The 15,058-nt window shown below is 53.1% G+C and overlaps 1 protein-coding gene across 1 annotated transcript in view; it reads left to right on the top strand.

Annotated features, from left to right (window-relative positions):
* Window positions 1-4,321: 4,321 nt before the first annotated feature.
* The window catches only part of LOC100490339, a 35,249-nt gene continuing 24,512 nt past the window's right edge, over window positions 4,322-15,058 (top strand). Inside the window, exons 1-6 of the mRNA XM_031891818.1 lie at window positions 4,322-8,778; window positions 10,028-10,524; window positions 13,346-13,395; window positions 13,733-13,944; window positions 14,196-14,461; window positions 14,550-14,675. Of these exons, the coding sequence (XP_031747678.1) occupies window positions 4,485-8,778; window positions 10,028-10,524; window positions 13,346-13,395; window positions 13,733-13,944; window positions 14,196-14,461; window positions 14,550-14,675 (5,445 nt within the window). The 5' untranslated portion in view covers window positions 4,322-4,484. The remainder of the gene's footprint in view (window positions 8,779-10,027; window positions 10,525-13,345; window positions 13,396-13,732; window positions 13,945-14,195; window positions 14,462-14,549; window positions 14,676-15,058) is intronic.

The following is a 15,058-nucleotide window of genomic DNA, read 5'->3' as shown; positions in this document are numbered from 1 at the left end:
AGTGAGGGGGTTGGGGAATGCCCTGCCGGGGGATGTTGGGTAGGGGGTTCCTCACGGGGAGGGCAGTGAGGTTGGGGAATGCCCTGCCGGGGGATGTTGGGTAGGGGGTTCCTCACGGTGAGGGGCAGTGAGGTTGGGGAATGCCCTGCCGGGGGATGTTGGGTAGGAGGTTCCTCACGGTGAGGGCAGTGGGGTTGGGGAATGCCCTGCCGGGGGATGTTGGGTAGGGAGTTCCTCACGGTGAGGGGGTTGGGGAATGCCCTGCCGGGGGATGTTGGGTAGGGGGTTCCTCACGGTGAGGGCAGTGAGGGGGTTGGGGAATGCCCTGCCGGGGGATGTTGGGTAGGGGGTTCCTCACGGTGAGGGCAGTGAGGGGGTTGGGGAATGCCCTGCTGGGGGATGTTGGGTAGGGGGTTCCTCACGGTGAGGGCAGTGGGGTTGGGGAATGCCCTGCCGGGGGTGTTGGGTAGGGGGTTCCTCACGGTGAGGGCAGTGAGGTTGGGGAATGCCCTGCCGGGGGATGTTGGGTAGGGGGTTCCTCACAGTGAGGGCAGTGAGGTTGGGGAATGCCCTGCAAGGGAATGTTGGGTAGGGGGTTCCTCACGGTGAGGGCAGTGAGGTTGGGGAATTCCCTGCCAGGGAATGTTGGGTAGGGGGTTCCTCACGGTGAGGGCAGTGAGGTTGGGGAATGCCCTGCCAGGGAATGTTGGGTAGGGGGTTCCTCACGGTGAGGGCAGTGGGGTTGGGGAATGCCCTGCCAGGGAATGTTGGGTAGGGGGTTCCTCACGGTGAGGGCAGTGAGGTTGGGGAATGCCCTGCCAGGGAATGTTGGGTAGGGGGTTCCTCACGGTGAGGGCAGTGGGGTTGGGGAATGCCCTGCCGGGGGATGTTGGGTAGGGGGTTCCTCACAGTGAGGGCAGTGAGGGGGTTGGGGAATGCCCTGTCGGGGGATGTTGGGTAGGGGGTTCCTCACGGGGAGGGCAGTGAGGGGGTTGGGGAATGCCCTGCCGGTGGATGTTGGGTAGGGGGTTCCTCACGGTGAGGGCAGTGAGGTTGGGGAATGCCCTGCTGGGGAATGTTGGGTAGGGGGTTCCTCACGTTGAGGGCAGTGGGGTTGGGGAATGCCCTGCCAGGGAATGTTGGGTAGGGGGTTCCTCACGGTGAGGGCAGTGGGGTTGGGGAATGCCCTGCCGGGGGATGTTGGGTAGGGGGTTCCTCACGGTGAGGGCAGTGAGGGGGTTGGGGAATGCCCTGCCGGGGGATGTTGGATAGGGGGTTCCTCACGGTGAGGGCAGTGAGGGGGTTGGGGAATGCCCTGTCGGGGGATGTTGGGTAGGGGGTTCCTCACGGTGAGGGCAGTGAGGTTGGGGAATGCCCTGCCGGTGGATGTTGGGTAGGGGGTTCCTCACGGTGAGGGCAGTGAGGGGGTTGGGGAATGCCCTGCCGGGGGATGTTGGGTAGGGGGTTCCTCACGGTGAGGGCAGTGAGGGGGTTGGGGAATGCCCTGTCGGGGGATGTTGGGTAGGGGGTTCCTCACGGTGAGGGCAGTGGGGTTGGGGAATGCCCTGCCGGGGGATGTTGGGTAGGGGGTTCCTCACGGTAAGGGCAGTGAGGGGGTTGGGGAATGCCCTGCCGGGGGATGTTGGGTAGGGGGTTCCTCACGTTGAGGGCAATGAGGGGGTTGGGGAATGCCCTGCCGGGGGATGTTGGGTAGGGGGTTCCTCACGGGGAGGGCAGTGAGGTTGGGGAATGCCCTGCCGGTGGATGTTGGGTAGGGGGTTCCTCACGGTGAGGGCAGTGAGGTTGGGGAATGCCCTGCCGGGGGATGTTGGGTAGGGGGTTCCTCACGGTGAGGGCAGTGGGGTTGGGGAATGCCCTGCCGGGGGATGTTGGGTAGGGGGTTCCTCACGGTGAGGGCAGTGAGGGGGTTGGGGAATGCCCTGCCGGGGGATGTTGGGTAGGGGCTTCCTCACGGTGAGGGCAGTGGGGTTGGGGAATGCCCTGCCGGGGGATGTTGGGTAGGGGGTTCCTCACGGTGAGGGCAGTGAGGGGGTTGGGGAATGCCCTGCCGGGGGATGTTGGGTAGGGGGTTCCTCACGGTGAGGGCAGTGAGGTTGAGGAATGCCCTGCCAGGGAATGTTGGGTAGGGGGTTCCTCACGGTGAGGGCAGTGAGGTTGGGGAATGCCCTGCCGGGGAATGTTGGGTAGGGGGTTCCTCACGGTGAGGGCAGTGAGGGGGTTGGGGAATGCCCTGCCGGGGGATGTTGGGTAGGGGTTCCTCACGGGGAGGGCAGTGAGGTTGGGGAATGCCCTGCCGGGGGATGTTGGGTAGGGGGTTCCTCACGTTGAGGGCAGTGAGGTTGGGGAATGCCCTGCCGGGGGATGTTGGGTAGGGGGTTCCTCACGGTGAGGGCAGTGGGGTTGGGGAATGCCCTGCCGGGGGATGTTGGGTAGGGGGTTCCTCACGGTGAGGGCAGTGAGGGGGTTGGGGAATGCCCTGCCGGGGGATGTTGGGTAGGGGGTTCCTCACGGTGAGGGCAGTGAGGGGGTTGGGGAATGCCCTGCCGGGGGATGCTGGGTAGGGGGTTCCTCACGGTGAGGGCAGTGAGGGGGTTGGGGAATGCCCTGCCGGGGGATGTTGGGTAGGGGGTTCCTCACGGTGAGGGCAGTGAGGTTGAGGAATGCCCTGCCAGGGAATGTTGGGTAGGGGGTTCCTCACGGTGAGGGCAGTGAGGGGGTTGTGGAATGCCCTGCCGGGGGATGCTGGGTAGGGGGTTCCTCACGGTGAGGGCAGTGAGGGGGTTGGGGAATGCCCTGCCGGGGGATTTTGGGTAGGGGGTTCCTCATGGTGAGGGCAGTGAGGGGGTTGGGGAATGCCCTGCCGGGGGATGTTGGGTAGGGGGTTCCTCACGGTGAGGGCAGTGGGGTTGGGGAATGCCCTGCCGGGGGATGATGGGTAGGGGGTTCCTCACGGTGAGGGCAGTGAGGGGGTTGGGGAATGCCCTGCCGGGGGATGCTGGGTAGGGGGTTCCTCACGGTGAGGGCAGTGAGGGGGTTGGGGAATGCCCTGCCAGGGGATGTTGGGTAGGGGGTTCCTCACGGTGAGGGCAGTGAGGTTGAGGAATGCCCTGCCAGGGAATGTTGGGTAGGGGGTTCCTCACGGTGAGGGCAGTGGGGTTGGGGAATGCCCTGCCGGGGGATGTTGGGTAGGGGGTTCCTCACGGTCAGGGCAGTGAGGGGGTTGGGGAATGCCCTGCCGGGGGATGTTGGGTAGGGGGTTCCTCACGGTGAGGGGGTTGGGGAATGCCCTGCCGGGGGATGTTGGGTAGGGGGTTCCTCACGGTGAGGGCAGTGAGGGGGTTGGGGAATGCCCTGCCGGGGGATGTTGGGTAGGGGGTTCCTCACGGTGAGGGCAGTGAGGTTGGGGAATGCCCTGCCGGGGATGTTGGGTAGGGGGTTCCTCACGGTGAGGGCAGTGAGGGGGTTGGGGAATGCCCTGCCGGGGGATGTTGGGTAGGGGGTTCCTCACGGTGAGGGCAGTGTGGTTGGGGAATGCCCTGCCGGGGGATGTTGGGTAGGGGGTTCCTCACGGTGAGGGCAGTGAGGGGGTTGGGGAATGCCCTGCCGGGGGATGTTGGGTAGGGGGTTCCTCATGGTGAGGGCAGTGAGGGGGTTGGGGAATGCCCTGCCGGGGGATGTTGGATAGGGGGTTCCTCACGGTGAGGGCAGTGAGGTTGAGGAATGCCCTGCCAGGGAATGTTGGGTAGGGGGTTCCTCACGGTGAGGGCAGTGAGGGGGTTGGGGAATGCCCTGCCGGGGGATGTTGGGTAGGGGGTTCCTCACGGTGAGCGCAGTGAGGGGGTTGGGGAATGCTCTTCCTAGTGATGGGGTAATGGCAGATTCTTTTAGTGCCTATAAGAGGGGCCTGGATGAGTTCTTGAACAATCAGAATACCCAAGGCTATTGTGATACTAATATCTACAGTTAGTATTAGTGGTTGTATTTATAGTTTATGTATGTGAGTGTATAGATTGGTAGGTGTGGGTTGTGGGTGCTGGGTTTACTTGGATGGGTTGAACTTGATGGGCTCTGGTCTTTTTTCAACCCTATGTAACTATGTAACCATGGCAGTCTGTATTCTCCTTATATTACTGTGTATCCAACAAAGCTGCATATATAACTTGCCAGACTGGTTATTCCTTGGTTGCACCACGTTATGTGACACTGACATGCACCTATTGGGCCTTGGGGCAAATGTACATAGAGGGTGGGGCGGGGAAGGAAGAAAGGCACATGACACGGGCGGCTGAATTCTCGGAAATAGAATTTGAGAAGTAAAAGCAAAAGGAACAAGAGACACAGAGGGAGTCCCAGAGCACCATTAACGAAGAAACTGGACATTATCAGCAACTACAGGAACAGCTAAAGCTGCCTCTCTGCCCTACATACCCAGCAACTCTCCCAAGTATAGAAGCCAGCCTAACATGTCGCATCAGCAAATCGGAATCCTGGGGAAGGAGGATTTTGTGGAACCAGTGCTGGGATCTAAGCTGCTCCCGAAAATACTCTCAGTCAACAAATATGAGAGCAGGGGACCTCCAGATCCAAGGGATATTGACATGCAAAGTAAATCCAAAAGGTACCTGAGCTTTAAGGATGTGTTTTATATGTTCCATTTTAAATCACCGCAAAATAATCTGGCCAATGCAGGTTTCTACTATGTGGGCCCCGAGGACCGTGTGCGGTGTTTTTCGTGTGGGGGTCAGTTTGAGATGTGGGAGCAATGGGATTTTCCTCTCACCCGTCACCAACAAACCTTCCCTGAATGCCCCTATCTGCAGGAGCTGAAAGCCAAGGGGGAATGGAAAGATTGTCACTATGAGCCAGGCCTGGGCTCCAACGTATTAATGGGGAAACCCCTTGGGGACCTGAGTGATGAGCGTCGCAGGTTGGAGACTTTCCGGGGGCACAGTGGACTTTTCCCATATAACAGGCAGCTGATAATGATGGCCCAGGCAGGATTCTTTTATGTGGGACCTGGGGACCTAGTAAAATGCTTCATTTGTGGGGGGGAATTAGGTCAATGGGAGAGCTGGGATGTGCCCCTCACCCGACACCAACACTCATTCCCTGGCTGCCTCTATGTGCAAAAGCTAGCAGCTGAAGGGGCTGGGATACAGAATCAGAAACAGGGCCATACGGGGTTTAGTAGAGTGAAATTTTTGGCAATTCATTCCCCCAACATTGTGGGGAAGAAATCCCTTGATGATATGACCAACCTGTATAGCAGGGCAGATACTTACCGGGGGCACCATAAACATTTCTTACCCTATATGAAAGTGTGGGACATGGCTCAGGCAGGGTTCTACTATGTGGGACCTGGGGACCTAGTAAAATGCTTCATTTGTGGGGGGGAATTAGATCAATGGGAGAGCTGGGATGAGCCCCTCACCCGGCACCAACACTCCTTCCCTGATTGTGCCTATGTCCAGGAACAGAGGGCCCAGACCACTGGCACACAAGATCAGTCCCAGGTGTGCCCAATGCCAATTAAAGAAGGGGAAAGTGGGATACCAGCACACTATAGTGGCTCCCACAACCCAGGGGAGAAACCCCTGGGGGATATGAATGATGAGTACAGTAGGTTAGAGACCTACAGGGGGCACAGTCAGTATTTCCCTATGGCAAATCAGAGGAAGTTGGCGCAAGCAGGATTCTACTATGTGGGTCCTGGGGACCGGGTGCGGTGCATCTCCTGTGGGGGGGAATTAGAGAAGTGGGAGCGATGGGATGTACCCCTCACCCGGCACCAACACTCTTTCCCTCACTGCCCCTATATGCAGAAGCTGAGAGACAAGGGGAATGGGAAAGAGAATCAGTCCAAGGTGTGCGCAGGGCCCATTAAAGAAGGGGAAAGTGGAACAACAGTGCCCCTCAGCAGCTCCAGTAACCTGGAGGAGAAACCCTGTGGGTACATGAGTGATGAATACAGCAGGTTACAATCCTACAGGGGGCACGGTCAGCATTTTAGAATCCTGGGAAAGGAGGAATTTGTGGAACCAGTGCTGCGAACTAAGCTGTTCCCGATTATACTCTCAGTCAACAAATATGAGAGCAGGGGGCCTCCAGATCCAAGGGATATTGACATGCAAAGTAAATCCAAAAGGTACCTGAGCTTTAAGGATGTGTTTTATATGTTCCATTTTAAATCACCGCAAAATAAGCTGGCCAATGCAGGTTTCTACTATGTGGGCCCCAGGGACCGTGTGCGGTGTTTTTCGTGTGGGGGTCAGTTGGAGATGTGGGAGCCCTGGGATTTTCCTCTCACCCGTCACCAACAAACCTTCCCTGAATGCCCCTATCTGCAGGAGCTGAAAGCCAAGGGGGAATGGAAAGATTATCACTACGAGCCAGGCCTGGGCTCCAACGTATTAATGGGGAAACCCCTTGGGGACCTGAGTGATGAGCGTCGCAGGTTGGAGACTTTCCGGGGGCACAGTGGACTTTTCCCATATTACGGGCAGCTGATAATGATGGTCCTGGCAGGATTCTTTTATGTGGGACCTAGGGACCTAGTAAAATGCTTCATTTGTGGGGGGGAATTAGGTCAATGGGAGAGCTGGGATGTGCCCCTCACCCGGCACCAACACTCATTCCCTGGCTGCCTCTATGTGCAAAAGCTAGCAGCTGAAGGGGCTGGGATACAGAATCAGAAACAGGGCCATACGGGGTTTAGTAGAGTGAAATTTTTGATAATTGGGTCCCCCAACATTCTGGGGAAGAAATCCCATGATGATATGACCAACATGTATAGCAGGGCAGAGACTTACCGGGGGCACCATAAACATTTCTTACCCTATATGAAAGAGTGGGACTTGGCCCAGGCAGGGTTCTACTATGTGGGACCTAGGGACCTAGTAAAATGCTTCATTTGTGGGGGGGAATTAGATCAATGGGAGAGCTGGGATGAGCCCCTCACCCGGCACCAACACTCATTCCCTGGATGCCTCTATGTGCAAAAGCTAGCAGCTGAAGGGGCTGGGATACAGAATCAGAAACAGGGCCATACGGGGTTTAGTAGAGTGAAATCTTTGACAATTGAGTCCCCCAACATGTATAGCAGGGCAGATACTTACCGGAGGCAACATTTCCCCTATATGAAAGAGTGGGACTTGGCCCAGGCAGGGTTCTACTATGTGGGACCTGGGGACCTAGTAAAATGCTTCATTTGTGGGGGGGAATTAGATAAGTGGGAGAGATGGGATGAGCCCCTCACCCGGCACCAAAACTCCTTCCCTGATTGTGCCTATGTCCAGGAACAGAGGGCCCAGACCACTGGCACACAAGATCAGTCCCAGGTGTGCCCAATGCCAATTAAAGAAGGGGAAAGTGGGATACCAGCACACTATAGTGGCTCCCACAACCCAGGGGAGAAACCCCTGGGGGATATGAATGATGAGTACAGTAGGTTAGAGACCTACAGGGGGCACAGTCAGTATTTCCCTATGGCAAACCAGAGGAAGTTGGCGCAAGCAGGATTCTCCTATGTGGGTCCTGGGGACCGGGTGCGGTGCATCTCCTGTGGGGGGGAATTAGAGAAGTGGGAGCGATGGGATGTACCCCTCACCCGGCACCAACACTCTTTCCCTCACTGCCCCTATATACAGAAGCTGAGAGACGAGGGGGATGGGAAAGAGAATCAGTCCAAGGTGTGCGCAGGAATCATTAAAAAAGGGGAAAGTGGAACAACAGTGCCCCTCAGCAGCTCCAGTAACCTGGAGGAGAAACCCTGTGGGTACATGAGTGATGAATACAGCAGGTTAGAATCCTACAGGGGGCACGGTCAGCATTTTATATATTGGAACCAACAGGGCTTGGCTAAGGCAGGTTTCTACTATGTGGGGCCCAAGGACCGGGTGCGATGTTATTCCTGTGGGGGGGAGTTGGAGAACTGGGAGTTCTGGTATGCTCCCCCCATTCAGGACCAACGCTCACCTTCTGACTGCCTACATCTACGTGAATTGTTCCTCAGCACAACATTTATGGTAGGAAAACAGGTTATATTGGGTATGCTAGACCCCAGCATCCCGCTGCTGAGACCCCTTGGAGAAGTGAGTGAAATAAGCATCAGAATAGAAAGTTATAATGTTGCCAAGAAGCATTTCCCCTATCAAACTTCTGATAAATTGGCTTGGGCAGGGTTCTTCTATGTGGGACCCGGAGACCGTGTGCGGTGCTTCTCCTGTGGGGGGGAAGTGGATAACTGGGAGCCTGGGGATGTGCCCCTCACAAGGCACCAACTTTTCTTCCCTCACTGCTCCTATGTACAGGGCCTCTCCATCAGACACAGCTACTTTATGGAAGAAGGAGTTGGACCGGGTTTTCTGGACACCAACATCCTGGGGAAGGAAGCCCTTCGAGACATGAGTGATGAGTACAGCAGGATACAAAGTTATCAAGCTGTTAAAGAACATTTTCCAAATCAAACCCCTATTAAATTGGCCTGGGCAGGATTCTACTATGTGGGCCCAAAGGAAAAGGTCCGGTGCTTCTCCTGTGGTGGGGAAATGGATGAATGGTGGTCAAGGGAAGATCCCCTCACTGAGCATCATCGCAGGTTCCCCCAGTGTCACTTTATCCTGGGCAGAAAAGCTGTGAGTAATGACCCTTATACAATGACTGAGATGCTAAAAGGCTTAACCAATCAGCAATCACAGCCAACTGGGACAGCTGCACCATCACAGGATGGACCCGTTTCTCCAGAGGGGAATCCTCCAGGTAAGGGATCACTTCCTAGTCCTAGAATTTTTTTATGTCCAAGGAAATGTCTTGAAGCTCAGTTGGATTTTCCTTGTCTTCTCCACCAGTCAGATCTCTGATTGTCAGTTACAGAGAAGAAACCAACATGTTACAACATACTTTACAGAGATTATACATCATTCCCATCAGTCCCTGCTCTAGTGGAATGAGTGGAACTCACACATACATCAGGGTCAGTTTGATTAGACGCTAATTAACCCACCTCTATATTATTGTATGTAGGTTTAAAAAAACATGGAGTCACCACTCCTGATGGAGCTGAATGATAAACACCTTATTGGATGCAGGTTGAGCTCAGACAACATCAGCGCTGAGGTTCTCCTATCTCCTATTTTGCTTTGCATTCATATCTGTCTGGAGCTGTGACAGGTGTTCTCTGTCGGAGGGCAGTGCCAGTCAAAATGCCTATACATTAGCCTTAGGATCCAGCCAAACCCAAAATTCTTGAACAGCTAAGATTTGGCTGATCCCCCATACAGACTCCTGGATTTGGTGCATCTCTAGTAAAATTACACTTTGATGCTAGAAATACAGCTTAATGGGGCATCCTCACAAACACATAAAACTGATGTAGATCAAAAAGACTCTTCACTTTCTATCAACCAGTTATTTTGTAACATATACATATATTTGGGGTGATCTGGAACACTGCTTGATGCCAATCCCACCTCAATATAGGAGGCATGAAAAAGCTTCAGCTGTGTACAAGGAAAGACCATGGGTCACACCTGGGAACAGGGGAAGGTATAGCTTGCCCCAGGACAGAGCCCATATCCCCCACCCTCTGGGTGCTGACTAGCCTTTCTCAGTTTAAAAGTAGGTGCCAGAAACCAAATTAAACCCACCATATTTAGTGTATACCCCCACCACTGGTAGGCAACATTGGGATTTAATTGCCCCTAAACTAGAATAAGCTGCATTTCTCCATAACAACTCAAAATGTTATATTTTTAAACTCCATCCAACGTTTTGAAAAATAGAGTTGGCTGCTTTGTTTTTATTTTTTGGAGAATATAGAAGTAAGAGCAGCCTGCGGCCTGTACAGTAAGCACCAGCCAAACACACGGGGAACCTTCACACATTACTTTGAATATATAGATTTTATACTTGTTCACTTTTTCCAAAATGTGTATTGGGCCTAACCTGGATCAGCTTCCTTTTGCATATGTTAGGCTTTTAAGTGTAATGCACTTTATTCATGTTAAAGGAGGACTGGAAGAAAGACCTGTTGGAGCAATGGAAGAGGGAGCTGCTGGAGCAATGGAAGAGGGAGCTGCTGGAGGAATAGAAGAGGGAGCTGCTGGAGGAATGGAAGAGGGAGCTGCTGGAGGAATAGAAGAGGGAGCTGCTGGAGGAATGGAAGAGGGAGCTGCTGGAGGAATGGAAGAGGGAGCTGCTGGAGGAATGGAAGAGGGAGCTGCTGGAGGAATTAAAGAGGGAGCTGCTGGAGGAATGGAAGAGGGAGCTGCTGGAGGAATGGAAGAGGGAGCTGCTGGAGGAATGGAAGAGGGAGCTGTTGGAGGAATGGAAGAGGGAGCTGCTGGAGGAATGGAAGAGGGACCCGTTGGAAGAGTAGCAGAGGGAGCTGCTGGAGGAATGGAAGAGGGAGCTGCTGGAGGAATGGAATTAGAATTGAGAGAACAAGAAGAGGAGCCCTACAGCTGGCCCAAAGCAAGCACAATGGAATGCGAGCTCTGTGGGAAGGTGAGCACTTTTGGCAATTGTTTCTATTACCCAAGGGCTTGGTGTCAGAACAGAATGTTTGGCTACAGGATTCTAACTAACAGCACTGATTCTGGGTATAGGGTATATACTTGCATGTAGAGATGAAGATGGTAAATTGGTCACAAATGCATTCAACACATATCCGAGTCAGTTACTAGTCAGTTCACCAATAGGGCAGGTTTGAAAATAATGGTTGGGTTGGCTTAAAAAAATGGTAATATCAGTACATCTTGTATCTGACTATAACTATAAACAACCCTTTTGTTTCTACCTTTACATAGCTATATAGTTAATTTAAAAAAAAATCACCAAAAACAACATTCTCCAGATGATCTAAAGTGCATGTATATATAAATATACTAGAGATGCACCGAACCCAGTTTTATCGGGTCCGGCCAAACCCCCAAATCCTTTCCAAGTTATTTGCGCGAATACCAAAACAAAACCTAATTAGCATATGCTGCCCTCACCGTGAGGAACCCCCTACCCAACATCCCCCGGCAGGGCATTCCCCAACCCCCTCACTGCCCTCACCGTGAGGAACCCCCTACCCAACATCCCCCAGCAGGGCATTCCCCAACCTCACTGCCCTCACCGTGAGGAACCCCTACCCAACATCCCCAGGCAAGGCATTCCCCAACCCCCGCACTGCCCTCACCGTGAGGAACCCCCTACCCAACATCCCCCGGCAGGGCATTCCCCAACCCCCTCACTGCCCTCACCGTGAGGAACCCCCTACCCAACATCCCCCGGCAGGGCATTCCCCAACCCCCTCACTGCCCTCACCGTGAGGAACCCCCTACCCAACATCCCCCGGCAGGGCATTCCCCAACCCCCTCACTGCCCTCACCGTGAGGAACCCCCTACCCAACATCCCCCGGCAGGGCATTCCCCAACCCCCTCACTGCCCTCACCGTGAGGAACCCCCTACCCAACATCCCCCGGCAGGGCATTCCCCAACCCCCTCACTGCCCTCACCGTGAGGAACCCCCTACCCAACATCCCCCGGCAGGGCATTCCCCAACCCCCTCACTGCCCTCACCGTGAGGAACCCCCTACCCAACATCCCCCGGCAGGGCATTCCCCAACCCCCTCACTGCCCTCACCGTGAGGAACCCCCTACCCAACATCCCCCGGCAGGGCATTCCCCAACCTCACTGCCCTCACCATGAGGAACCCCCTACCCAACATCCCCCGGCAGGGCATTCCCCAACCCCCTCACTGCCCTCACCGTGAGTAACCCCCTACCCAACATCCCCCGGCAGGGCATTCCCCAACCCCCTCACTGCCCTCACCGTGAGGAACCCCCTACCCAACATCCCCCGGCAGGGCATTCCCCAACCCCCTCACTGCCCTCACCGTGAGGAACCCCCTACTCAACATCCCCCGGCAGGGCATTCCCCAACCTCACTGCCCTCACCGTGAGGAACCCCCTACCCAACATCCCCCAGCAGGGCATTCCCAAACCTCGCTGCCCTCACCGTGAGGAACCCCCTACCTAACATCCCCCGGCAGGGCATTCCCCAACCCCCTCACTGCCCTCACCGTGAGGAACCCCCTACCCAACATCCCCCGGCAGGGCATTCCCCAACCCCCTCACTGCCCTCACTGTGAGGAACCCCCTACCCAACATCCCCCGGCAGGGCATTCCCCAACCTCACTGCCCTCACCGTGAGGAACCCCCTACCCAACATCCCCCGGCAGGGCATTCCCCGACTTCACTGCCCTCACCGTGAGGAACCCCCTACCCAACATCCCCCGGCAGGGCATTCCCCAACCTCACTGCCCTCACCGTGAGGAACCCCCTACCCAACATCCCCCGGCAGGGCATTCCCAACCCCCTCACTGCCCTCACCGTGAGGAACCCCCTACTCAACATCCCCCAGCAGGGCATTCCCCAACCCCCTCACTGCCCTCACCGTGAGGAACCCCCTACCCAACATCCCCCGGCAGGGCATTCCCCAACCCCCTCACTGCCCTCACCGTGAGGAACCCCCTACGCTGCTAATCTAAAGGGGGGGCCTCTGGTGCGCTGATCCTTTTTATGGGAAAAAAGAACCCCCCCATCTGCCTATAATCCCCTCTAATGTACTTGTACAGAGTAATCATGTCCCCTCGCAAGTATCTCTTTTCCAGAGAAAACAACCCCAACCCTGACAGTCTAACCTCATAGTTGAACCCTTCCATCCCCTTTACCAGTTTAATTGCAGTCTCTGACTCTCTCCAGCTCATTAATATCCTTCTTAAGGACTGGAGCCCAAAACTGCCCCCCATACTCAAGGTGAGGCCTTACCAGGGACTTATAAAGGGGCAAAATTATGTTTCATCCCTTGAGTCAATGCCCTTTTTATACAAGACAGCACTTTATTTGCTTTAGTAGCCACAGAATGACACTGCCTGGAATTAGACAACTTGTTATCTACAAAAACCCCTAGATCCTTCTCCATTAAGGATCCCCCCAACACACTACCATTCAGTAGATAGTTTGTGTTTATATTATTTCTACCAAAGTGCATAACTTTGCACTTATCAACATTGAACCTCATTTTCCAGTTTGCTGCCCAGTTTTCCAATTCAAGTCAAATCTCTCTGCAAAGCGGCAGCATCCTGCATGGAACTTATAGTTTTACACAATTTAGATGGACATTTTACAATACAGTCACATAAGGAAAGGTGCTTATACAAATTGTTGTACAACGAGTACCACTCAAAGTCCAAAAGTCAAGCAAATGTTTGCAAACAATGTATTCTACTTACTGATATATTGTGTGTCCATCAGTTGAGTTTGTTTCCCTTTCAGATCCCTGCTGCAACACCAGCCTTTCCTATAATAGACAAGAGAAAATACAGGTAAATGAATTTAATGTACTTTGTTGTCTCATTAAACTCTTTTGAAGCTTCAAAACATAACATCTGTTTTACACTTAGTTATATAGCACGTTAGTGGCAATCTGTACCTTAAATCTGAAGCAGGCCTAGGTAGGGAAAGTTGCCCTTGGTAGATGCTAGCTAGGGGCTAGGAGACCCTCTAATAGCTCACCTCAGTGTTGAGAGGCAGATAGGTTAGTCAGCAAGGGCAGCTTGTGTCCCTGATGATGAGTTGGGGTAGGACCCAGTCGGAATTGCACCAGTTACTAATATTAGATTCCTTGTATCCGTTGCCCATAAATATTATTTTCCATTTCAGGTTAGATCTGCCCCATGGAGGTCTCTTCCACTGTTGTGAGACAGGAATCATGTTTCACGTTCCTTCACCTTCTGTCATTGAATTTATGCTCAGCTCTTGGAGAGATTCTGCGCTGCAACGCCGATATGATGCGGTTGGTCCTGTTTTTGATGTGAAAGTAATATCTGGCTTGGTGTCAGCAGTCTATCTGCCTCACTATGTGTGTCTGAAAGGTAAGTCCTTACTGAGATGGCAATTAACATGATTAGGGTTGGCAAGACTAATGTTCTACTGACAGTGAACTAATAGCAGCAATGGGCTCTTCATTTAATACCCTTGGCATGTTTGAGCTTAACAACAACTTGTTTGAGTTGTTAATGTGAGTGTTACAAATGAAAGAGCTGGGTTACTTGCTGGAGCTATATAACCTGATGATGATGAATAAAATATTATACATAAATATATAGTAATTCTTTACTTACAGCTGGAAACATCCATGTCAGCCAATTCAAAATCGCTCATTATATAGATGACAATGTGGTACTGGAATCACCAACAAGCATTGAACCTTTTTACGTAGTCCTGGAAGATCCCACCTTCTCCCCAGTGGGGGTGGTTCTATTACGGGCAATGACTAAAATATTTAAAGTAAAGACTCGGATCCATGGAGTGGTCCATCTGTATTGCAGCTACAGAACAGGTTATACCATTCACCTCCACTTCATGCCGCACGACCGCTCATTACACGAGGTAATTACAGAATCTTCATTAGCAATTCATTTTCCAAGATATTTGTACCTTTATAATGAAATCTGTAACTTTATTGATCAATAATTAGGCTGTTAAAGATGAAGAGAAAGAACATGGATTTCATTTTATTAGCAAACCTTATAGGACCAGCGCGGTGTTTACTGCAACTGACTACACAGTGACGGCACCGGACTATGCAACAATAAGACCAGATGTAAGTATGGCATGGGAGTCTGTGCTGACAATAGAGGTTAACCCCCATTAACAAGCCCGCCATTCACTCTCACTTGTGCACATTATCCAACTACAGAATGGGGGGGCTTCCTCCATCTGTCCCAATTCTGGCATAAGGTACCTTAGGAGAAGGTCTATGAATTCCACATACAGAAAAATGGATAAAAGAACAACTGAAAGTTCTGATCCTCTAATCTAAAGAGCTAAAGACTTCTCGTTAGCTGGTCTTTTCTATGGGAAAAAAGATCCTTCACTATCTGTCTATAAAACTTCTAGTACTTGTACAGAGTAATCATGTCCCCTCGAAAGCGCCTTTTTTCCCGAGAAAACAACCCCAACCCTGACAGTCTCACCTCATAGCTA

This window comes from Xenopus tropicalis, chromosome 8 (genome assembly GCF_000004195.4).
Source record: "Xenopus tropicalis strain Nigerian chromosome 8, UCB_Xtro_10.0, whole genome shotgun sequence".
Classification (NCBI taxonomy): domain Eukaryota; kingdom Metazoa; phylum Chordata; class Amphibia; order Anura; family Pipidae; genus Xenopus; species Xenopus tropicalis.
Note: the sequence above shows the minus strand (reverse complement) of the source record. Positions and strands in the feature narration are given on the sequence as shown.